This window comes from Protomyctophum parallelum (assembly GCF_964188405.1).
Source record: "Protomyctophum parallelum genome assembly, chromosome: 17".
NCBI lineage: Eukaryota > Metazoa > Chordata > Actinopteri > Myctophiformes > Myctophidae > Protomyctophum > Protomyctophum parallelum.
In genome coordinates, this window is record NC_139719.1 from 14,735,776 (window position 1) to 14,762,373 (window position 26,598).

Sequence of the window (26,598 nt, forward strand, 5' to 3'; positions counted from 1 at the left end):
AAGCTAGGCCGCCCTGCTGACACCCCGCCATACAAACAGGTCTAACACGGCAATTGATAGATACTGGAGCGCCATATTATATATTGCCGTATCCAATTAGATACAGCACATAAAGCAGCAGATCTATTTCCTGTATCGCATAATGTCAAAGCCATGGTGTTCGGATATGAAGACGTGAAATACATTTTCATAATTTTTTTTCCCCCCCTCCAGCCCTGCTCTTGGGGCGGCGGCGGCATTGCAAATGACAACATCCTGAGGATTTATTGTACATTTGACACGCCAGTAACCAAATTATAATTCAGTCGCTGCAGCATATTCATAGCACCACTTGTACAACCACGCAGAGAGATAGAGAGTCGTGTGTGTGTGTGTGTGTGTGTGTGTGTGTGTGTGTGTGTGTGTGTGTGTGTGTGTGTGTGTGTGTGTGTGTGTGTGTGTGTGTGTGTGTGTGTGTGTGTGTGTGTGTGTGTGTGTGTGTGTGTGTGTGTGTGTGTGTGTGTGTGTGTGTGTGTGTGTGTGTGTGTGTGTGTGTGCGTGCGTGCGTGCGTGCGTGCGTGCGTGCGTGCGTGCGAGAGAGAGAGCATATTCGGTAGGAGTACGCATTAGGACTGCAAAGGTCAACAGATAGACCTGCTGTGGTATTTTGAAGTTATGCATGATGAGTTACGCTGTATAACACACGAGGTCTTCTATCATATCAGTGCGTTGGCTGCAGCACTGCAATGTACACTGTCAAATCCTTAGTGTTCATTTTACTGTAACTCTGAGTGTACAAATGAAACCAAATGCACGCTTTTAGCATGCATCCGTTAGTCCCCATTCTGGGTGTCAGTCGGCAGTGGTGGAATGATGCAGAATGTGCCATTTCGCAAGTATAAAAAGTAACCTTTTGAAACGGGAGTGCATGCATGCATGCATGCAAAAGTGTGTATTTGGTTTAGATCGTCTATTTACAAATGGCCGAAATGAATATAAGTGGGTAATGTATGTTTTGTAATAATAATAAAAATCTACAAAGTAACTAGTAACTAAAGTTGTTAAATAATTGTAGAGGAGTAAAAGTGCAAGATTTGCCTCTGAGTAGCTTAGAGGAGTAGAAATAAAAGTACAGACAATTGTACAGTACTTAAGTAAATTAAAAGTAAAGTACTTCTTACAGGTCTCCTCTTTTTAGCGTATGAATGAGACATCAGCTCTTAAGGCCGATTCATACTCCTATTTTACCGCTGTTTCGGTGCTGTAGTGCCGAAATGATTTCGGCTCGTCAGAAATTTTCAGTAGCACCGAAGAGCCGACTTTAGGACGGCACCCGCCCCCCCGAACCTCAAATGACGTCACATTGTAGTCTCTACAGAGCTGAACCGACTTTTATTCGGCTCTAAAATAGGAGTCTGAATTGCGCCTTAGAAGCTGCACACAGTTTTTAGAGTCAAGTGGATGCAACAGTTCCTCTTGTAGAGACTCTTCCAGAGTGTGTAAAAATGGACCCTGCAATGGCCCTTGCACACAGAATCAGATTTTTGGGGGGCTTGCAAAGAACGGACGACGAAGGTTTTAAATGAATGTGCTACTATGATCTCTTACACACAGGGGTCATCGCTATGTTGGCTTGTGGTAGACATTTTTGTCAAAATGAACATTTGTACAGTACACTGAGTTATGGGGGTCCTTGCAAATACAACATTTGAGAACCACTAGTACTAGTGGACTCCTAATGTGCCATAGTGTCGTATAGTAAATCAGTGTCATGCACATTATGAAAATAAAACCTGGAGACTTGATTGTCATTCAGTAAATTGGGTCATATGATCAAAATAAGTACATTATGAATAAAATCAAACATTTACCACGGATAAGACCAAGTTTTTTGCCACGGACACATTGGTCCGTGTACATATTCCAAAACTGATGGACCAACAAGCTCGTAGCGCACCACTCGGTGGCGCTCTATGAGCTTGTAGATCTGCTATTTTTCAATAGCTAAAGTATAACGTAATGCTTAGTTAAAACACCAAAAGAGGTTCCCGTACAGAATGGGTTAAGACTCCAATTTTACAGTGTAGGTCAGCAGACTTTCCTTTAGCCTTGCATAACTTTTTTGGCATTTAGTGTATATTGGGGCCAGTAGGCTTGGATGATCTTGGATAATGCTAATGGATGAAGTACCAGGAGAATACATATACGCTAAGCATTAAAATAATTACTTATTATTCAATAAGTAATTGCATTTATTTCAGAGTCTGACGGCAGCGTGATAAAACGCGGCGTATCTATTAGGCAGAGTAACTATTGTTTTTTTCTGAATCAATGTAATTTCTCATGCTGATAAATGGACTGTTTTAGGCGGCATTAGCTTGATTGCTAAACTATGGCACAGTACAGTACATAGAACTTTGGGGCTGCGACATTAAAACTTGTAGCCTTCCTTGATTTTGTCAATCCGTAAAAAAAATCATATTTGTTCTCGGTTCCTTTAGAATCGAGTGGTTGAGAAGCAATGACAGTGACAGGTGCTTTTCGTTACTGTCTGTCCGATAAGAGCCAATCAGATGAGGCCTTTTCTGTCATCATCTCTCCTTTTTTTCTTCGTATGGATGCTGTTGTCATCTGGCATGCTGCAGCTAAGATGAGCTTTGATTGACAGATGCATCCGGGTTCACACTTTATTGGTTTCAGTGAGAGAGCCAGATATGCCCATTTAGACAGGAGAGTGACAAAAAAGTTTCCATCTAAATGGAATAATTTCACTACTGGGAATTCTCAGCTGGGGGGAAAGGCAGGAGTCAAGTGTTTTTCTTTTCTTTTTTCTCCTTCCCCCCCTTCTTTAACAAGGCCTGTGAATGACAAACACATACGACAGTTAGGAGCTGACAGAAACAGCGGCTTTAGATGCTTCACAGGGGAGCTATGAAATAAACAACAGGCAGAGAAATTGATTTACAATGTGGAAAAGGTTCCCGTCTTGGACTGAGAGGGATCAGAGAGCACCGGAACAAGTCAACACTTCAGCTCTCGGTCCGTCTCAGAAGAGAACTTGACTTTCTTTTTTTACTCGGAGAGAAATGTGAATTTCATAGTTGGAGAAGAGATAGATGTAAAGTGTACTACTACTTACCACAGCGAATTATGTTCATTAGTATGTTTCTAGACAGTGGTGTAAGTACTTGAAGTACAATGTTGAGGTATTTATTTTACTGTTTCAATACTTTTTCTTCCTCTCTTAGTTACTACTTACTAGTTAATTTGTAGATTTTGATTATTACAAAACACACTATAACCACTTATATAGCCCTATATATATTACTGCCATTCGACTTTAAGTATATTTTGAGGCCGATATTCTTGTACTTTTACTCAAGTAAATTTTTTATACTTGTAACAGAGTATATCTACATTGCATTATTGATACTTTTACTTAAAGGTATATTCAGTGATTTCACTCAAAAAACCTTAGGTTTCGTTTTTGGCTGTGGGACCCAGCCTTTCGTCCAATCAGGATAGAGAGTCAAAAACGAAACCTAAGGTTTTTTGACCCCCAGGGTTTAACTGGGGACAGGGAGGAACTCCTTATATGGCCCGCACACTCTATAGTAGGGAGGATTATCACAACAAAACAAAAAAATAAGTGATATTTGAATTAAGTGAAATCACTGAATATACCTTTAAGTAAAACATGTGAGTACTTCCATCACTGGCAATAAATGAAATTTCGTTCATTAGTGTGTTTTACTATAGATATGGTTCTGTGTAGTGGTTGTGTAAAGCAAGCTGATCTGCAAGGTCACATTTGTTGTGAGCTTGTAGATCGGCTAATATTTCGGAGTATAACAGGCTTTAGGAGTCATGTCAGAGCCATTGTAATAGCCATCCTAATATAAGTGCATAAGCTATTGAGTACAGTGTTTGACTTGGGGATAAAAGACTTGATAAATCTTGAACATACAGTAGTAAGTATATTTCCACTGTGTAATGCCAGCACTACAGTCAATTTGCTCGATAGCATACAAAATGTACATACCTCCTCCATTATTATCATGTATGCCTCCGAAATCCTTTTCTAAACGTTAATCGGACACTGCCCACTTGTTGTAAATCAATAATGATATTACTCATTCACACAAGAGCCGTAACAGTGGGGGGGGGGGGGGGATTATGGCGGAAACGGAGTTAGAATAAGCTCTAGGAAGGATTTCATGCATAAACGTCTCTTTGCAACTTGGCACAAATTGAATTTCAGGCACAGTGGTAGAAAAATTAATTCAGCTTTACAAAGCGTTGAGGTTAAACACTTTATGTGCTGTTCACTGATCCACATCATGGAGAAAACATTCAGAGGCATTCTCGCTGTAAAGCCCTCCCATGTACACCGTAAGAAATCCTGAGGCTTAATTTGACCCCATGAGAGCGTACAAACGGAACCAATTTGGTTCCGTTTGTATGCTCTCGGAGTTGCCCTGTGATCTTTGTACCCCAAAAGTATACATTTGTGTCAGAATGCCTGAATTCATTACAGTGTCTTACAAAAACACTAACATTATATGATCAGAGAAGAGCAAGTAATTTTGTCGTTTCCAATGTAATTTCAACTTCTTACGTGTACATATACTTACAAAAAATTTGTGAATTACAAAAAAGAACTAATGCAGTGATTCTCAAACCTTTTCATGTCAACCACCCCCAAATTTATATTTGGTCGCAGAACACCATCAGAAAATATGTTGTGCCAGGGACCCCCATGTGTGTTGTTAAATTGTTTCAAAAACAAATTCAAGATTTTTTTTTTTAATTAGCAGATCGATAGGGTTTAAGTATTTAACTGATTTTGATACTATATATTAACTAATTTAGCTGGGAACCGACTGGAACCCCCTCAATGATCCCTGGGGGTCCCCGGACCCCACTTTGAGAACCACACTGAACTAATGTGTAGCAAAGATGGCTGATGAAACTGCACCTCTTTTACAGCCAAAGGTGGGTTTACAATGACATGACTTGGATAAATTCACCTCAGTCTTTGCCCACCCCAAGAATGATAACTGTAACGTTAACCATCAACGATAATGAAGATGTGAGCATCCACACTGTTGAATGATGAACAAAGTTCCGTAAACATGTTGACTGACTTGTATGTTGAATGTGTCTCTCTGTAAATTGGCTGTCTGTATGTTTAGACAGACCCATAAGGGTCCATATGGGTCCTTGAAAGTAAAAGGTAAACTGCAGCTCTAAGTTAGTCAAATTATAAGGTAAATACTGCAGTAAGAGTATAAAACAGTCAATCAACTGAACCAACCAAACATGACTGTAAATGAAATATCATGTCATTATTACATGGTATCAGAATGGCATAGACTGGCATACTCAGATAGATATAGGCAGATACATACTCTTAATATAATTATTTTTAACATGTTTTAGTTATTACAGTATATGTTTTTTTTATGTGTGGGTGCTGGGGCCATGATATTCATCCATAAGTGTATTGCTTTACCTTTCCCTCTGTTTTGTAGTCATCAAATTCCAAAAACCTAAAACAACACGACGCTTGATGGTCCATAATCAGAAAGTCATGCGCTCCGTTTACTTAAAAGATTTCAGACACTTTATTATTGTACAAGTGAGACGAGTATAATGAAAGTGATAATGCACATGAACAAGAAAGACATTTTTCTTTTTGTATTTACAGAGAAGTGTCTTCACATCACACACACGCACACACGCTCACATGCATGCACACACACATGTACACACGCATGCGCACGCGCACACACACACACACACACACACACACACACACACACACACACACACACAATCATTCTACAAATGAACAAGTTGTAAATAACATAACATTAAATAAATTCCACCTACCTTTAGGTTTACAGCTTAATATGCATTATGGTGACCACCTCTGCACTGCATAGAATTTATACATACACTTTCATCATGAACAATGTGTGTTTATGCTAATAATACTGCTCTCATGATGCATAAAGGCGGGCTGTAAATTAAATATTAACAAGAACTATAAGTCTTTGGCAAATGCGATTTAAAATACATTCACTTGACAGTTGCGGCTCGAGCACGTTCATCAAATCCATCTTTTTTATGTTATTTCAGACGAAGAAACTTGTGAATGATCATGATACCTTGGGCCAAAACATGCATGGAAGCTGATTCTGTGAGAAACACATGTTTAGGGCATTAAATGAGATCCAAATATACTTTTTAATTTTAATAGGCTTGTTGTTGCTCAGTAGTTAAATGCCAAAGACTTAAGTCAACTTAAAATGGTTCATATGGCCAGTGATATTTTAAGAATAGTGCACGTCAAAGGCAGCATCATTACGAAACTCTCAGGGTTAGACGAAATAATGAACCATTTTTAAAGCATCCGAGTCACACAAAATGGACAATGACAATGAACAGTAGTGGCAACTGATTCTGTAAGTGCCTTTTCAGACCAAGAGTCATGGTTGGTTTCATGATTTTTCTGTGAAGCAAATTTGAAATCTGCATCATCATCGTCATCATCATCATTTGCAAAATAACGCTCCAGTGTTGTTGCAAAATAGTGCAAAAATTAACAAAAATAAAATAAAATAAAGAAACAGTTTGCCTCATGATCTCTTGTGTCCTGACAAATAAGAATAGTAAATATTAAAACACTAGTCAAGCTGTCTGCAATTCAGTAAGACGTCATTAAGAATTATCAAAAAATGAAATAAAAAAAATATTTTCAAGAATATATTTACTAGTTATATTGAAACCTTGCAAATAGAAGACCATGATAATGGCTCCCCTCCCCTCCCCACCCTCCCCAACCCCTATTTTCAAATCGACAAGTCTGATTTAATTTTAATTTATTTCATTTTCTTTCATTTATTTTATTTTATACATCTTGATTGTGTATCACAGAGAACATGTTCCTAATCTTCTCATGGCATCGTTAAAAAAAATGCAATTGATTTATTGATGCTGAGTGTTTGGTTAGTTATACAAGTGACTCTATGCTCAGATGGATTAGAACAACTTGACCGCAGTAGCAGACAGAGCTCCCAGCCTGCATGGCTGCATCGTAGCGTTGCTAATCCCCCTCTCTGCTTGGATCTCACTGCATGGTGGAGTGGAGACTCTCCAGTGGTTCCCAACCATTTCGGGCCGTGACACCCCAGAATGATCAGCAAATTTGAACTGGGGGACCCCCCCCACACACACACACACACACACACACACACACACACACACACACACACACACACACACACACACACACCCGCCCACCCATAAGCTTGTCTCGGAATTGTAGGAGCTGAGGCATTGCATTTAGTTTGACTCAGTTCCAACAGATTAAATAGGGGGAAAATAGCCGATCTACAAGCTCACAACACCTTGCAAACGTGAGGCGATGCGAGCTTGTAGATCAGCTGTTTTCACAAATGTTGCCTCTTTCTTACTTGACAACTTGGCCAATGAGATGACCAGTTCTTGCAGTATAGTTTGTTGATTACTTTTGATGTAGTAACACTCTTTTTCTTTTCAAGAAAGAGGTCTTAAAAAAGCCTTAAATGGTCACTTCACTGTCATCTGGGGACCACCCCCAAATAAATCATGCGGGGACGCCCCTCCCTGGGGATCCCGACCCGCAGGTTGAGAACCACTGGAGTGGGGGGGACGGGACACGATGAAGAATTGAAGGCCACTCACTACATTTAACTGGGGTTTGTGTGGGCAAATGGAACCACACAGTTCCATTTAACCACACAGTACATTTAACTGGGGTTTGTGTGGGCAAATGGAACCACACGGTTCCACGTCCACTACTACACCCCCTCCCGAAATAGATTAAGCGTATAAGCTCAGCTGAGGCCAGCTTCCTCGTTGGTGAGATCCGTCAAAGGGTAGGAATGTACAGTAGAATATCGATCCATGATGGAACAAACGGAAAAAAAGCTGTCTCGCAGCTATAATAATACCGTGAAAATAAATGTCCTTGGTCGTTTTGATACATTATTAATTTTTATTTTGTATTTGTAGTTTTTTTTTAGTTTAAGGGAGTAAAAGTCTTTCAGTGTCTCATAAACATGGAGTCTTGTTTTGTAGATTGAAGAAGAGGTTGGAGGCTTTTTTTTCCCTCCAAAATGTCCCGAACTTTGAGATGAGAGAAGAGAAGTTGGCTGGGGAATCCTGAAACAAGTGTTTTTCTTCATTGTGTGTGTGTGTGTGTGTGTGTGTGTGTCTGTGTGTGTGTGTGTCTGTGTGTGACTGTGGGTGTGTGCCTTTGCGCGTGCGCGCAGCGTGTGTGTGTGTGTGTGTGTGCGTGTGTTGTAGGGTACATTTTACGCGCAGCTGCCCCCAGTGTCCAACAGACCATACACTCCACTGTGGTGGTGGTGGAGACTCAGGCCACGGTCTTGCAGGTTGATTTGGTTTCCATGGTAACTAGTGGCGGTCATAGGCAGTGGCAGCAGTGGGAGGGGCGGAGCCTCTCGATGCGGCACTATAATAATAAGGGGAACCTAAAAGTTAACAGAAGAAGAAGAGTGCAACACATGATGTAACACCGTCAACCAACCTTAAAACGCATTCTGACCTGAGATCTACATCCTGACAGTTTTCTGGAAAAGCTATGTTTCTATGTCAGTGGTTCTTCGATTTCTCAAAAATAGCAGACCTACAAGCTCGTAGCGCGCCACTCGGTGGCGCGATATGAGCTTGTAGATCTGCTACTTTTCAATAGCTATAGCATAGCATAATGCTAACACCAAAAGGGGTTCCCGCCCAAAATGGGTTTTGATCTCAAATTGGTTTAGGTTTATTCGTTATACTTTATGTCCCATGCAGGGTAGTTGAAAAGAAAAAGAAAAGGCATTCATGTTATTTCACAATTACTGTTGCTGTCAGGCAGAAACCTCATATGAATTTGAACTTGTCATGTTTTTCGTAATTGTATGCCTTACTTTAGCATACAATTAAGTGTCACACGAAAGTAGTGAAAATAGCAGCTCTACCATCTCAGGCTACTTAACAATTTCTTTTTTTTTAAATAATATAAAAAAGCTACGGCTTTGGAAATGCATGGTTTCAACCCCAGACAGCAACAAAATACAATTTTGATCCTATATTTTAGTTTAATTCATACTCACTTAGTAATGCTGGGTTACTGAATCGCCACGCTTCGTTGTAGGTTGTGTACTGCGGATGGCTGTAGGGGTTCCCCGAAAACTCGCTCCCTGGAAGAAAGAAAAAAAAACAACAACAAATCAATTAGCATTTCAATGTGTCAAACCATTACCTTTTCACATGCAGTCATTTCTCATCATTCAAACTGGATGCAATTTGAGGGAGAAAATGATAGTCATCTGTGTGAGAGCAGTCAAGCAAGTAATTTATTTCTTTTTCATTTCACTTAAGTTATGCAACACTGAACAATACAGGATGCCGCACTAAAGGAGGCTTTCCCCGTCCCATTTATGGATATCTGGCCATTATTTATGCTACAGTATATTCCAAACCATTCTAATAAATACCTTGTGGCATTAAACAGTTTTCATGCATACATTTTTCACATGGCACAATAAATCTGGCAGTATTTCTTTGGAGAATTTTAATGACCTCAATCTGAACTGGCCCCCCCGATTCCCTGGGTCTAACGTTTTGTATATCTCGGGGAGTTTCATTGCACAGGGAAGTAACTTGGGCTCTCCATGTCATGGAGCATTGCTGTTGGTTCAACGCCATTCTTTCTTTTATGACACAATAAAGGCTAGATTTTATACGATGCTGTGTGAGAAATAGCTTTGCTTTAACAGTGTTTCGGGCCCCGTCACTAAATCTTAGTGGCTGTGGGTTGGATGAATGTCTTATAACGTACAGTATAACCACTGCCCGAGGGATTGAGGCTCTCATCTTTTGCTCTGTCAACATGAGAACAAATGGAAAACAACAGGAAGTTTAACTACGTCTCACTGTGCACATGATCTCTCTCCGAGAACTGTGCTGGTGTATATCTCAAAGCAAAAAAAATAAAAAAATATATATATACTGTATCTCTCTCACTCTCTCTCTCTCTCTCTCTCTCTCTCTCTCTCTCTGCTAATAGCAAAGCGGTGCTGTATTGTCTGCATTGCATAACACGAGTCGAAATCAGAAAGAACAAAAAGGCGGTGAATTATAGAAGAATCGACAGCATCCGCCCAGATTAGGATTCCCAGTCGTCTTTGTCACGCAGTCGGCTTAATGATATGCTAACAAGACTCCTCACTTGATTGGTTTTCCCTTTCCACATGGGTTAACCACCTCAAAGTAAAATGCTAAACCGCAGAGTATCCAAAAACAGATCCGTTCCTGCTCGTGTCTGGTAGTGAAACACTAGCCCCGGCCTCCTCCTCGGAGAGATATCCATTTGAATATTTACCAGGCTCCCATGCCTCTCTTGTCTTTTGACCCTTAACTGTTTGCTGTGAACCTGAACTGCAGGTTAAGTAGTGGGGGGGAAAGGGATATGCTCTGGAGCGCCGGGGCTGGGGAGCCGCTGTTTATCGACGGCCGCTGAGAGTGGCCATGCCGGGGAGATAATGAGCCAATAAGGAAGGAAGGGAAGGTTATAGGAAGGGAAGAAACTCTCCTCTCCCCTGTCTCTGATCACTTATTCCACCTGTCTAATCCAATCATATGCAGGGAGCTAATATAGGCATGTGTGTGCCTCTCACCCTACAGGTCAATATTCAGTGCCTTCCTGTGTAATTTGGTGCTGAGACTGGGCTTCTGGGTCCTTGCATTTGCTCTTTTTTGAGGGCAATGCCCTGTTAAACACAGATACATATGAATACACTGCCAAATCCTTAGTGTTATTAACTCAGTTTTAAAATTGACCCCTAAAAAGGTTCGATTTGCCCTCTGTTAAACAATTTACCACTTATGCTAAACCCTATATACTGTACTTCATCGTACTATGAAGCTCACAATCTTGTAGATCTGCTATTTTCACTGTTTTTAATAAAATTAAGTGGGTTTTTTTCACTCACCAGGAACCATTCCAGCGAGTGTGGAGGTGGGGTAGCTGCCCTGGCCTGTAGGGGGAACATGAGGGGGGTACCCAGGTAAGGTTGTGTTGGCCATATCCCGACCTAGAGAGACAACACAAAGAACACTTCATTACTACTGTTTTCACTGTTAAAACGTGACAACACCGCCATCACACCTCTGTCACCATCTTATGTGACAGAAAAGAAAGCACACGTTAGAGCACAACTTTTGTACTGATTAATGCCTTGAACTAAATAAGACACAGACCTCAAAATGTTAGTCAAGATCAAAATCATTCCACCTCTAAAAAAAAGAACTACTTTAAAGTAATAAAGAAGTCTCCTCGTTGCAACAATCAAATACCATTGTCTAAATATAGCGACCTTTACTGAACTCCATGAGCCTCCTCTCTCTTTCTCCATTAGCTAGGGCAGAGCGCAATTGTAAGGACCAACTACACTGGCCTCTCGAGTGCAGATGCTCCATATTCAGCTCTGTAATTGGGAGTGACGGTTGGGTCCCGTCCCCCCCCTCCCCATGCTGCCCCCCGAGCCACTGTGCTTTTTGGGCCACCGCACTCACAGAAGAACCCAATCTGGCCAGCGCCGTGGTCGACGAGGCCCCCGCGTACATTGTCAGCGAAGAGGGCCACTCGCGCTCAAAGGGGGAAATTATCTCCCAATGGAGCTTTAATGAGGAAAGCTGGTGGGCATAATACCGCGTATAACGCCACGAGACATAGTGTGGCGTTAGAGTGGCATCTGCACTTATCTGCTGTTTATTGGGTTTTATATAAACAATGAATGTTCACTAGATACAGTACATGCAGGCAAGTAAAGCAAGCAGCGTTTATGTGCTTCCTCCGCAAGCCGCGAGCCAAAACGAGACATTCTGAGACGAATAACGATGCGAAAGTGATTTTGTATGCCTTTTTTGTGTGTTTATTGAAAACTGGGAGTAGTTTTGTTGTGACAGAATGGCCCAGAGGACAGAGGGGCCTTGCCTTGGCTAAATGGTTTGCCGTCCCCCAGACAGCCAGTGTTTTTCCCTGCCAGAATGTGTATATGAGCAACGAAACGCTTTGAACGCTGTCAACCGATAATCACTGGCCATTTCCACATGCTGCCTATACCGCGAGTAGTAAAAATGTCTTCTACATCCTGACAGTTTTCTGAAAAAGCTATGTTTCTATGTCAGTCGTTCTTCTTCAAAAATAGCAGACCTACAAGCTACATAACATAATGCTAACACCAAAAGGGGTTCCAGCCCCAAAATGGGTTAAATGGCCGGTTAAGACTGATATGAGGTTAGGGGAATTACGTGGCCGGTTAAGACTGAGGTTAGGGTTAGGGGTTAGATTTAGGGTTACGGTTAGTAAACAGTTGGACGGCGCGACCAACACCACTTCGGACAAGGGCTGACAACAACATCAGTATGTGGTTAATGTCCATACTGGCTTCATTGCATGGTGTTGATAAGGACTCTCATCTGATTAAATCATCTGATAACATCTGAAACCGCTATAGAGCAAGGCACGAATGATACTTGCACAGGCAAATAAATGTATCATGCTAACTAATAAACAATAGTGCCGCCAATTAGTATTGCTCACGAGTGAAGAAGCAGTGGTCAAATGACTTTTTCTTTACATGATATCTAATTAAGCCCCTATACGTATACATTGTCATACAATGAATGGGATCAGGGGTAATCGGATGCAAAATGTAGGAAACAGAATCTGTTCCATCACATTTGGAACTGATTCTCTGAGCGTGTACAAATGAAACCAAACGTAAGAAGAATCCAAATTGACCGTAACGATCTCTTTGGAATCGTTAAAGGAGATGCAATGTTAAGGAATCCTAAAGAACCCCAAGCCTAAAAACAAATAGTAAAAATATGTGGGGGGGGGGGGGGGGGGGGGGGTGAATATGTTCACCTATGATGTTCACCAACTTCACCTATGATGACCCAAAATAGGGAACGCCATGCAGGTCTTAAGTGTTTTTCATTGCATTGAGGGGGAAGTCATGGCACGTTTGCGTTAATGTTAGTACCTGCTGGTATAAAGGCTGGCCAACATATTGGCTGCTGCGAGGCCCTACGGGGGCCAGTAGGGTATGAAAAGGAGCATGGGGCCTCTAGTGAAAGGGCAGGGTGGTGGCAGGGCTGGATGTCCACCAGGGAGGAGGAGGTGGAGGTGGGTGTGAAAGGAGCCATGGAAGCCTCATACGGCTCCTGATTAATGCAGGATGGGGATGGATGAGTGAACGCTTCTGCCAGGATGGAGGAGAGATAGGACAACACATGCACACAATATGAGAGAGTGACATGGGGGGCATTGCACAAGATCACACAAGCGTGCCCGGTGCACGCGCACACGCAGACACGCACACTCACTAACACGCATGAACATTCACTCATATGTGCAAGCGGCGCAAATAATAAAATCAAGATATGAGCGATAAAATGTGTCTTATCTTGTGTTCATTTGAAAATGGGAATGATTCATAAACCGATTAGGGACTTTTTGGCATTTGACTATATTTGAACGCGCACAGCGATGATCGCCGCCGCATTTGTGTTTGAACACGGTTAAAGTGCTTAAAGACTGAAGGGCTCCGCTGTGTGCTAAGAGCTTTACAGAGAAGAGTGAGGTCATGGCAGACCATTCATTTATAATAAGAATTAGTTAGCCACAAGCCAGTGCACCTCAGTCAAAGAGAGCTGTGGGAGCACTGTGGGTGGGGGGTCTAGCCGGGTTGGAGGGGGATTGTGAATGAGCGTGCGTGCGTGCGTGCGTGCGTGCGTGCGTGCGTGTGCGTGTGCGTGTGCGTGTGCGTGTGCGTGTGTGTGTGTGTGTGTGTGTGTGTGTGTGTGTGTGTGTGTGTGTGTGCGTGGGCGCGGGCGCACGCGCTCCCACTGTTCTGTATGTGCATGCCACACACACTGACACACAACAGTGGGAGCTTTTGTGTTGGTGCAATAACACGCATCTGTCCAATTTGTCATACATTATTGTGGGAGCAGCCACACCAGCCACTTATTTCCCAAATATTGGCAACCAGAGTTTAAATATAAGCTCATACTGTATATTAATGCCAAGCCTTTGTCTGACAATCGACTCCAAATATCTCACTTTTTCTGAAAATACATTTAAAATAGCCGATCAGCTATTTTCACTATCGTAAGTAAATTATAGCGGTATAGCAAGAAAGCTAAGAAGACAGCAAAATGTTAAACTTTCCAAGCTATTCATCTTTAGGAGCAATACTATAATCCAACAACAACAACAAAAGCACAGTTTTATTCATTGCGTACAGCAAATGGTGTACTACAAAGGCCAACAATTGCTGCTGCTGTTAAAGTCTCATAGGCGGGTGTTATGAAAACATACATGTATGGTGAAGCTACAAAGCTGTTCCAACAATGCTGTTATAACCGAACTTACAGGGAATTTCCACTACAAAGCAACATGAAATGAATGTACCAGATCAAGACATAACTTAAAGGTAGTGCAAGTGATTTTCTTTGGTTAAAATAAGCATTAAACAGCTGTATATTCTGATTGTGCTCAACATTTCAGGTCAGAATACTGATTGTCTCCAATCAGGATAGAGAACTCATTCAGGATACAGATTAGACAAGTTAAATTGGAAGTAATAACACAAAGAAATGAACAGACAAAATTGGAACTGGGACAAATGACAAAATGAAGCCTCCTTATAGAGAGTATATATGTGCATGCATAAAGTGAGTGGCAAATCGAGTGGCAAAGTGATATATGGGCTGTCAAGGCCAGAAAGTAGTTTTTTGACACTCAGTAGCGTTCACACATAACTTCTGGGTATGATAATGATGTCACGCGCACACCCTCTCATTCATTCATTCATTAGCTGGAATGTCGTCACTTACTGTATCTGAACATGTATGTTATGTTTATTAAACAGCTGGATCAATGGGGAGACTCCTGTTACTAAACGCAATGATTACCATCAGAAAATAGTGCTTTAAACTTTTAAGAAAAAGTTTTGTTTCAACCAAAACATATCACTTACCCTAACGTTAATAACGCTATAACTACTACTACTACTACTACGATTACAAGACAGACACACTGGAGAAACTAACAGTTTGATTATGGTCCTTTGATCACATTACAACAGGATTTGAGCTGAGGTCATTTTACTCTCTAGGTAAGCAGCTATGCAAGTACATAGGTGCAATCTCAAATGTCTGGAGACCTCATATTATTTTCTTTCAGGGAGGCTTAACTGTACCTCTCACTGTGATGGTAGGATGTAAAACACAGAACATGATGTACTGAAATGGAGGATAAGAACATTGGATTGTTCTTTTGTCTGAACAATACTGTATGGGTGATTTTACAACAAGGTTTCTCCAAGGCTTGTACTTGGTGATGGCATGATATCCCTGTTCCAATCTGGGTGCATTCATGAGAAATACAGCAGATTCACAGTGGTTTTTGTGCTGTAATAATTTAAAGGAATAGTACAAGTATGGTGCTTTTCCACTCGATTAGCTTTGTTTTCCACAATAGATAGTAAGCACACATACTGTACTACTACCCATCTCCAACCCTTTGCATTATGAGAGTACTAAACAATGACACAGTTCAAGCTAATACTCTCTCTGACCAATCAGTAGTCTGATACCTTTTGGGATCACCAAAGCTTGCTGGAACCTCAAAGGAGGTGTACAAACAAAAAAGTATTTTTTCTTAATGGTAGAGAAAAAAGGCAAAGGCTAGTCATGTTATGCCATGTCAATGTCACGCAGTGGAAAGGCACCATTAAACTCACCATCAAGATCACATTTTGAAAACCAACATGATATACAAATCAGTCAGAATATTTGCCATCGATGCTTTTTACACTTCTTAGTCCAACTTAGACAGCAAATTTGGGTCCGTTCATTGCTATTTGTGTTCAATTAATGCTGGGAATGTTACTGTGTACACTACAGTTGTATATGATTGCCAGGCACTCTCTGTCTGTTGCTTTATGTCCCCCTTAAAGCCCCTCTTTGAGAGAGGCACCAGTTGAAAGGACTCTCTGTATAGCCAATGATAGCCTCATTAGCTGCATCCTAGCCATTGTTGTTTTACAACAGAGATGTGTGCCCAGATTCTCATTAAAAGACGGACTTCTTTATAATGTCTGCTTCAGCCGACAGTCCCCTTAGATTCAACGCCAGAAAATCAAGCTATTTATTTTCCTCTGCCCTCTTTTTCTCCCTTCCAACACAGATCAATGAAAATATTTTTGTTTTTGTTTTGTCGGCTGTTCCAAAAAAAGCCTGTTTTGCCCACATGATCCCTAGCATCCCTATTCTGGGGTGAACATTCCGCAAAAATAGCTGATCTGCTGCAATTTTCTGCGAAGAGATTTGGAGTACAGGGAAAGGGGGGGGGGGGGGGCACCTAGTATAGGCCTAGATTCCTGTCAAATAGGGTTTAAAGTTTATCACGTTGATTCTTGATTCCTGTTTACAGTAAGTGGTTAATGAGAGATGGCATGGTTTGTAGCAGGATCTATTGAGATAAGAACACAGTTTCATTCTTTCAGTTGAGTTTGTGGTGGAATTTTATTCCACTTTGTTTATTTGCTTGAAATGACTTGTGCTACAGTGCAGTACGAGACCCTAACCCTAGTCCATTGACAGCGACAATTTACTATAAACAATTTCCAACTGTGAACAAACGAAACACAATGTACAGAAAGGAATGGCTGCCTATTCTTTCCCAGATCTCCACTTGTACCGAGTGACGAGAAGAATGTCGCTTCAACTGGGGAACATTTCACCCTGGAAGAAACTAGTCCCGTCATCGTGCGATTATGTCTTTGAAAGACACAGATGCGCGAGTAGTGTATCTCATTCTCAAACCACAACAACATGACAAACATCGACCCCGCGATGTACGGCCCTTCCAGCATTCATATCGGCTTGATTTCTTAAAACACAAACAGGAAAACCGAGTGACCTTCTTTTTATTTGGCACAGGAACAAAGTCATTTGTGAATGACTCTTTTGCTTGCGAGAGTATTACATTTACCATGACAGGGACACCTTCGTGTTTGCTACAACAACAACCGGAAATCTTTGACCTCCATTTTCTAGGCTATATGCAGAATAGAGCAATTTATCACCAGCCAAAAATCTCTGCACCCTAATTAATTACAACTAAGTAAAGAATGTTTGGAGAGCCAAATTGCTTTAATTCCCCGAACACCGGCTGAAAGTCATTCATTATCAAATGTGTGCTCAAAGGTTAGTTTGCTTTTGTGAAGACGAAATAAGCATTAATTTCGGAGCCCAGGCCTGAAGTTCCCCTGTGGGAGGAGAGGCAAGCGGTTTGTCATCGGGGCCACACATCACTGACAGCAGGTTCGCCGTCTGATCGTTGCTCGCTGCTCACTGGACAACGGCAAAGTCTTTGTGCTTTGCTGTCAGAAAGTTCACGCAGGGAGCACTCACTCGGCTTCTTTAATTGAAATGGAAAGTTTAAAGAGTTCAAATGACGGCCCTCGGCAGCCCACAACTTTTTGTTTCTAATGAGCGCAAGCACGGGACGGATGGAGACCAAGCGAGTGTGTGGAGCACCTGCTTAGGCCATTGAAGAGGAGAGGAGTGTCATTGACTCGGGGACAAGAGGGCTTGAGAGTCTCCCGTTAACAGGCTCAGCAGGGAATAGGTTTAAACAGGTCCTCAGGAGGAGAGAGGTGTAAAACTCCCACTGAGTGCTCAGGGGAATTGGCTCTGTGTTCAAAGGCGGCTCTGAAGTCTTGAAGCCCCACCAAGCGTCGGTGGGCTGAGTAATTTCAGGATATATATTATACAGACAGCTACTTTGTTATAAAATGGTGGACAATTGCCCGTATCGAAGCCATCTCCTCACTTATTTTTCAAGATACACAAAAAAGTTCAGTTCAGCTCCTCCTTCCACTATTCATGAATTCACCCAAGGCTCAGCCGATATGAATTTTAAGTAGTTTCAATGTGCAAGAATAAGAAGCACCTGAGATGAAATCCATCTCTCGGAGGGGAATTCATCAAAGAAATTACTTCCCATATCAACAATGGAAATTACCTAACAATATGCAATTGTCCCATCCACATATTCATGGAACCCTTTGGTGTTTTTATGAGTTAATAGGGACTATTTAGTGGGTAATACCATATTAATGTGAGGGGAGAGAGGGAGAGAGAGAAAAATAATGTTTTAATGGAAGTGGCTTCTTGCCCCTGAATTTCGATGATGTGCACAATGCCCTTAAATCCCTTTCTTATTGGAGCCTGATTTGCAGGTACTTTTGAGCCCTAATAGGATGAAGCAGAGAACACAAAAGATTTCTATCTCTCAAGCCTTTCAGTTCACTGAGAATTCGGATGTCTGGCAATGAGCACGCTTATGAATCATTCATTTGTAATAGATTATGCAAATTCCGGGACATAAAATCAACAAGATCAATAACTGCAGGCTTTTTAATTGGTGTTAGAAAGCATTTTAAGGATGAACGTAATCTCCAGTTCTTTCCCCCGTAAAGACACAATTAATTTGAAATTGGATCTCGGCCTAAATGCTTGCAAGATAATTTACTACTTTTTTTTTCCTTTTTTTGTACAGCTAAAACGAAATCCTCAGCCAGCCAGGCTTATCGCTGGCAAGTAAACTGTAACACTCAGCCATCAGAGACCACACACCTGAGTATCACCTCTTATCCACACTCCCACGGAGACAAAAACCACACTAACTAACCACCGTAGAAAGTCAAAGTGCTGCTTGTTCCATTAGGCTGACCTCTCATGTGTTGTTTCTTTGTCTCCAGCGACATGGACATGTACGGTACTAGAATTAGAGAGAAACCAATATAATAATTCTCATACATAATATAGGTGTTGCATCGAAATATGCACAGTGCCTCACCGCATGAATTTGTGTTACAGTATGCCTAATTTTACGCGTTTGGGGGGGTGTAACGTGTATAGGTATATCACACAACAAAACAGATGATCCAAAAATGCTCCCGAGCTCGTCGATGGGGCTATTCTCGGTGGTGGCGACAAAGTCAGGCGTTGTTGGTGTGTCAAACTATTCTTTGTTCACTTCTGCATTGCTTTTCTGCATTAGAGCGCGCAAGCCTTCAATGGCCATCTCTGCGGAGACACCCACCCCCTGTAAAACATCCCAGGTGCAAACAATGGTCGCCCAGTTACAGTGAACTAGTAGGACTAGGGTGGGGAGTAGGCTACATTTACTCAAGTACAATTTTGAGGTATTTGTCATTATACAAATATTGTACTTTTACGCCACTACATTTATTTGAACACTTATTTAACAATTATTAGTTACTTTGTAGATTTTGATTGTTATTACAAAACATACATTAACCAGCCCTCGACCATATGAAAATAGCCGATTTGAAAACTTACCATAAATATGGGACATTCTGCACAATACGTACTTTTACTTTTGGTAAGTACATTTTGATGCCCATACTTTTGTACATTTTACTCAAGGACATTTTTACTTTGTAACACAGTATTTCTACATTGCGTTATTGATACTTTACTTAGGTAAAACAACCGAGTACTTTTTCCACCACCGGTGCAAACAATGGTCGCCCAGTTGCAGTGAACTAGTAGGACCCGGGGAGCCATCAGGACACAAAGGACAAACACACACCTTCCTTCTCACGAGGCCCACCTTACAGGGGAAATCTACCTCCCACATATTAATGAGAAAAGGGCCTTTCTTTTCTCATAAGGCTGCTCGGCTATCATTTGAGAACGGGGGGGAGCTGCCTGCCGCAATTTTCAATCACCCTGTCCTTCCCCCCCTACGCAAGAACTCGTTGCCTTTTTTCTTTTTTTTTGATGGGCTTGCTGCATAATTATATGAATTTTAATAAAAGCTCCGTATATTAATCTCAGGCCGTGGCAGTAATCGTAAACTTTCAGTAAACTTAACCTTCTTCTTGGTAATAACATGGCAACAATGAAACAATATTTCAATTAGCCAGGCAGTCATTAACTGTGACAAGGAGAATGGGAAGATGAGGGAGCGAGAGAGAGAGAGAGAGGGAGAGAGGGAGAGAGAGAGAGAGAGAGGGGGAGAGAGAGAGAGGGAGAGAGAGGGGGGGAGAGAGAGAGAGGGGGGGGGGTAGAGAGTGATAAGAGGGAGAGAAAATGATCACAGTATTATAGTTTGGTTGCAGAAATGCCACAGCATATTTACAAGGCACAGTGCTGCTTTTCCTTTTCATCCCCCCCCCCCCCATGGTTTTTAGAACGTACACACAAATCTCCACGTCGCACACAAGGCTCCCGTGCAGTTCTAACAAATCACCAGTGCAGCCACGACGCCGAGTGGCATCGGATGGAACACGTACAGCACTCAGTCCCGGTGGCTTTGCGAGACCTTGCACTGATACACAGTCATAGTTGTGATGTGCTGACACCAAAGGTCCTTGTCCAACAGTGACTGAACAGCCAGCCCAGACCCCCCCAACCCACCCCCCCTCTCTTTATCACCCTTGCTTGTTCAGCAAAAAACACAAGATGGAAGACTGCTGCTAACGTCATAGCTCTCGTACCACATTGTCGTTATCACCTTTTCAGCTCAAGAGTCGAGAGGTATCCAAAAAAAAGTATTCACGCTTTACTTTTTTTTGTGTTTGTGTCTTGCTTTTATTTTTGACGGGCAGACGGCGGACGGGCATTCAAATTGCACAACATTCTTTTCTCTTTTTTTAGTTTTTTATTTCACTTTTTTTCCATGGTTGTAAAACAAGATAATAATCCCCCCCTCAGCTGAAGCAGTGGCTTGGCAGCATATAACTGCAGCGCACGCACACACGCACACACACACAGTGCTTGTTGTTTGTTGTACTACTACAGTACGGCACTTGATCTTACCTACAGGGTAGCTTTGCGACACGCCGGGGCCCAGGTCTGGGTTGGCGCCGGAGGACAAACTGGGTTTGACTTCGTCCAGGCCGGGGTTCAGGGCGGGGAGCGAGTACTCGTTAGCCTGCATGGTGGAACGGCCATGACAGTTCAATCATTATTACACAACCAAAACAACTCCTAGGTGGACATCCTCTGGCCCTCCATGAGTTGTTCTACATTGTGTATAATACCAGTGGTTCCCAAACTGAGGGGGTCCCCAAATTATTTTTTGGGGGGGCCCGCAGATGATTAGCTTAATGTACAACATTATTTTCTAACAGTAAACAAACCAACATACAAGTGTATACAGGGTACCTGCACATTTCTAACGTTCCAATTGAATGCCTTTTAAGACCTTTGTAATACCAAATTGGCCAAATAGTAATATAAGAAAGAGGCAAACATTGTGGAAATAGCCAATCTAACTTAGGCTAACTTAGTTTGACAGAGTCAAACTAAATGCTATGCCTACAATTCCAAGTGCTTGTCAGGGTGGTATTCAAATATTATTATTTTGGTGGCCTTTGACGTTTGGGAACCGTTGGTGTAAATGTGTTTGAGAGCACTTCATATAAATGTGTATGAGAGTTTGTGTGTGTGCGTGAGAGACTGCATGTGAGCATGCGTGCCAGAAATTGAACTTGTGAGGACCATTTTCTTGGGATTTCACGTTAATAGATTATTTTTAAAACTTTAATAGGTTACAATTACAGTAGTAAAAGATTCAGGCTGGGTTAGGGTTAAAGGATTAGGCATTTAGGGATTAGGTTTAGGGTAGCCTCGGTCCCAGCCTTCTCTCCTTATTCATCTGCCAAGAGAAAAGCCTGGTCACAACCTAAGGCAGAGAGTGAATCGGCGGAAGTGTCGGGCCGGAACATCCGTCAGATGTATTTCCCCCGGATAGAAATTTTCTCGACCAATCACAACACACGTTTCCTTCAAGGAGAATCTAAACTGATTTGTAAAGCGGCAACGTCATTTCCTTAAGCGGTACCAAAATCCCATAACTTCCGCCCCAAAAGATTATACACTCTGACTACAGCATAGGTCTTGCCCAGCGTGGGTTTAGGGGCTGGTGTTGGATTAGGGTTTTTTGTTAAAAAGAATTGAATGGCAATAGCCTTCTAAAATGTTGCTATCCTCACAAGTATAGCTGTGTGTGTGTGTGTGTGTGTGTGTGTGTGTGTGTGTGTGTGTGTGTGTGTGTGTGTGTGTGTGTGTGTGTGTGTGTGTGTGTGTGTGTGTGTGTGTGTGTGTGTGTGTGTGTGTGTGTGTGTGTGTGTGTGTGTGTGTGTGTGTGTGTGTACGTGTGTGTGTTGGGGCTGTGGGGCGGCAGTCCAAGCATATCATGAATGTATTTTGGTATTGTCTGAGAGGAAGTAGGATTTTTAGATGAGTCTAAAGCTGTGGCGTCAGCTGGCCCTTTGTGCTTGACTGCCGTCCTGCAGGCCTGATCAGCCAAGGGAGAAAGCAGTGCTGCTTTGTTACACACGCACACGCACACACACACACACACACACACACACACACACACACCATGTGGCCCTGTGTGCAACCATTCACCTTTCTTTTCCTTTTTCTCTTTTTTTTGGCGCTTTTAATTTGGACTGTTAAGCCAGCTTTTTAATTTTATTGCCCCTTACAGCTGAATGGCTGCACCCACACTACTAGTCAGCTTCTAAACGATCGTGACATGAATTGATGTTGTATTGAATTGTATTGTATTGATGCCACAAAAGCTCTTTTTAGATAGCATTTACCACTTGAGCCCTATATATAGGTGCTTTGGTAGGTACTCACAACGTGTCATATCGCAATGCCCTGTGAGCTTGTTGATCTGCTACTTTCACTTTTTGAACATTTGGAAGATATAATTACAATAATGACTGTGGTTGAAAAGTGGATAGAGCTTCCACTATCCGGCCAAGTTGACTTTTTTTCTGTTTTTATTTATATCCTCCTGCCTACCTCGTCGTACATTCATCCGTAACTGGCCTAAAGGGAGCCGCCGTGGCAGATGTTTTGCAGTTTTCTTTAATGAGATGAGACTTCCGGAGACTGTGTGTGTTGACAACGTTTGTCCAAAGCCCAGTGTGTGTGTGAGCGGCTCACTGGGTCCTTCCTTGCTCCCACAGGGGATGGCGCTGACCCCGCTCTTGTCTGCCACTATCACCGATAAACTCTAATTGTCTGCTACAACTGTTCCCTGGCACAATGTCGGATGTTTTCCTCTATTCTCTTGGAGGGCCTCAGACGCCAAACAGACGTTTTTTATCATGCAGATAAAGGGCAGGAGGGGAGGGGAGGGTGGGGCTGAACGCTGAAAAGATACATTTGAAAAGGATGACCAAATGGCTAGCAGAAGTGTGGGAGGGGTTGAATCCATTGAGTTCTGCATCTCCAGAATGGGTTTTTAATACCCTGCTACAGGACCCAGACACTGGCTAATAGGGCCACATTTTCCAGAGAGAGGGGGGGGGGGGGGGTCCAAGGCAAAGTGCTCTGATTAATATTGCATTAAATTAAAGTAGATTTTTCTAGACCGTTTCTGGCCTGTATTGCTGTGCTGGCCCTTCTCTTTTTTTTTCTCTCTTTTCAGTCTACCCCGTTTTCCCTCTGCTTTTTAATACTCTCTCTGACGCTCTTTGTGATTGCAAGTCATTTCCAATTCGTTTTGGTATTGATCTTCCAGTAGAAATCAGTTTTGTAATTAGCTGCAAATTAGGGCCTCTTCTGGAGGTGAGGCCTGTCCCACTGATTTATCACCTGCGTAATTCGCCCCGATTGGAGAGAAATTAAAATGAACTCAATTAGGCGATTGCTTTTGCTTTATGGGTCCGACTTGTACGGTTTCATGGGAGAAATTAATAGTCTCTTGTTGTTTAATAGTATAATGAAAGTAAATAAAGGTTATCCATTGTAATAAGCTCTGAGATTTTAATAAGAAGCACCACATACAGTATAAGGGCTCTGGTCTACGTTTTGACATGTGTGTTTGTGTGAGTGTGTGTGTGTGGGGGGGGTGTTCTCCGAATGCTTCGTAATATTTTAAATCATGATGGATAGACGGCGGTGGTGGGGGTGATTTTAATGTCGGAAGAAACAACTATGAAAGGTTCTGTGAGCTAAATATGAAGGCTTCTTGCTAGGTTTGCTATTCATACACTGTATACATACATTTCATATAGACATATTGCAATTAAATCAGCTTTGTAAAAGGGTTTCAGGCAATACATCAAAGAATAGGGATAAAAAAAAGACGACATAAAGCAATATTTGAATAACATGGCAAAATATGAAGAAAAATCTAAGTATTGATTAATTTCATGTTGCCTTACTGTTATTCTCAATTATGGGGGACCCAAGGAATGTGTTTTTCATCATAAAATCAATAGTGTGGGAGTTTTTCCTTGTGATCCCTCTAGCATTTTACATGCTGGTTTGTAATACAGTGGAATTATTGTTTAACCACTTATGCCCTGTTCAAATTATTTTCAAAATAGCAGATCTATAAAGCTCACAATGTGTCACGTTGCGACACATTGTGAGCTTGTAGATCTGCTATGTTTTGGGGAAATGGCCAAAAGAGGGACTAGTCCAGGGCGAAAGTGGTTAACCTTAACCACATCACATTTCGTGAATTCAGTCTTTTTGCTCAAAATGTTTTTGCAATTGTAACTATTCATGTCTTTGTTTCCCCCATTTGAAACGTGACACCATAGCGCGCACACACACACACACACATGCACAGTGAACGTGAGGGCGGGAGGCGGGAGGAAGGTGACGCTTCAACGGCGTCACCGCACTGACCTGTTCGGGTTTGACGTGCTCCGACGTGGGGAAGACGTCAGGGTACGGCGGGCGCTCAAAGACCCGGTCCAGAGCTTCCAGCTGCTGCTGAGTGAAGGCATCTGCCCTCAGGTGCTTCCGTAAACTCTCCACACTACCCTGAGAATCACTGTGTGGGCCAGAACCATCTGAACCATCTACAAGAAGAGAGAGCAACAGTCGAGATGCTGACCCTGGTACCACTACTCTGGGGATGGGAGTAGGATATACACAGCAATGGAGTGCAGATTTCTTTCTTTTTTTTCCTCCCAGCATCTTAATAGCCATGGTGGTTGCGCCACCCTGGCTACTCTACGCCTCAGAAGCCTTTCTTCGCCCAGGAATGTCTGCCCCCCCCACCCCCCCCTGCAGTATTAACACCATCATGATGTGAAAGCCCTGGGGTAATTGATGGATTACCATCACTTGCAAATATATACATGTTCCCCCGACCATGTATACTAATGAAAGAGGCAGCTAGCCATTACAGTGCCTTTTTTTTTATTCTAGGCAGAGGATTTTATTCCCCCTCGCCGCCCCCACTCCCCATACAAGCCTCCATCTGGCCCCCCACCAACCCTACCCCACCACCTCCCCCACCAGAACCTTCTTTTCACATCCGCGAGAAAATCAAGAGCGTGCGTTTTTTAAAAGCACAATTTCCCTTCTCTCGCAATTTAATACCGCTTCCATTCCGGGCGAGTACCACCAGGGTTCCATTTGGCAAACAGTGGATGGCGGACGAGAGGCAGCGGCATAAAATTGTACAGTCTGGTTCAATCATCTCCTTCGGGGACACACTCCCCAAACACAGGCGTATTCTCCTGACTCCTGACCTGATTACCCTCACTGTTGGGAGAAGGATGCCTTAGCTTTTCCCTTTGTCACTTGTATGCAATGCCTTAACCCTCCCCAAACACACACACACACACACACACGTGCACAGCATGCACACGCGCACACACCACCCACCCTGCCATCCCTCCAAGCCTTATGCCTGATTTATATGCTTGGTTTGCGTGCGGGCGTTGCGCCCTGGAAATAGAAAATCTACAAGATCACAATGGCTTGCGTTCCGAGTCCTTGTAGATCTGCTATTTTCACAATATTTATCTGTGGAACCGAGTCAATCAACTCCTACAATTCCAAAGTGCTTGTCGGGGTGGGGGGGGGGGGTCTCCAGTTCAAATGTGATTATTTTGGGGGGTCACAGCCTGAAAAGGTTGAGAACCGCTGTTTTAGCCCACCTCTCCAGGCCTTTACCATCCCTCTCCCTCTCTCTCCTCCCCTCGCGTCCTGGGTGCGGTATAGCTAAGGTGAAGGGCCTCCTCCTCTTTTCTTTTTTTTTTTTTTTAAACCTCCGGATCCCAGATCCCTGCGACTCCCTTACAAATCTGTCATTCTAAATTTGCGGCAGATTATGTTCTCCCCTCGGTGGGAGAGCGGAGCGGTGATATATGATATGCAAGGCCCCTATTGATTGCCTGATCTGGTGGCAAAGAGGGAGCTGGAATGAACTTGAAATGAACATCATGCCTCGACTCATTGTGCGTATAATACTCCACTTAATCCCCACATTTTTCTCTGCCATGGAATTCAATTGATCAATCATGTCCCAGTGATAGTACCATTTGGGAGGGTTATTGCCAGTCTATTCTACTGCTTGACCTTTCTTCAACCGGGCTGAGGCCAGAGGATGAACCTGACTCCCATTAAGAACTAAACGTATCGAGGGGCTATAAAGAGAGATTTGAGAGTGTATAGTAG

General features: G+C 42.5%; 2 protein-coding genes across 3 annotated transcripts in view; both read right to left on the reverse strand.

Moving 5' to 3' along the window:
- The window catches only part of LOC310874153 (carbohydrate sulfotransferase 3-like), a 305,274-nt gene that overhangs the window by 112,354 nt on the left and 166,322 nt on the right, over window positions 1-26,598 (reverse strand). The gene's annotated exons all lie outside the window — the stretch shown is intronic.
- pax2b (paired box 2b) overlaps window positions 8,446-26,598 on the reverse strand; it is a gene marked incomplete at both ends in the record, with an annotated part of 33,727 nt that continues 15,574 nt past the window's right edge. The window contains 5 exons of one of the 2 annotated variants that reach the window (XM_083787231.1): window positions 8,446-8,522; window positions 9,150-9,236; window positions 11,031-11,132; window positions 20,971-21,085; window positions 24,814-24,989. In XM_083787231.1, the coding sequence (XP_083643357.1) occupies window positions 8,446-8,522; window positions 9,150-9,236; window positions 11,031-11,132; window positions 20,971-21,085; window positions 24,814-24,989 (557 nt within the window). Of the gene's footprint in view, window positions 8,523-9,149; window positions 9,237-11,030; window positions 11,133-20,970; window positions 21,086-24,813; window positions 25,035-26,598 lie in introns of both variants that reach the window. The other variant, XM_083787230.1, reaches the window with a different exon arrangement.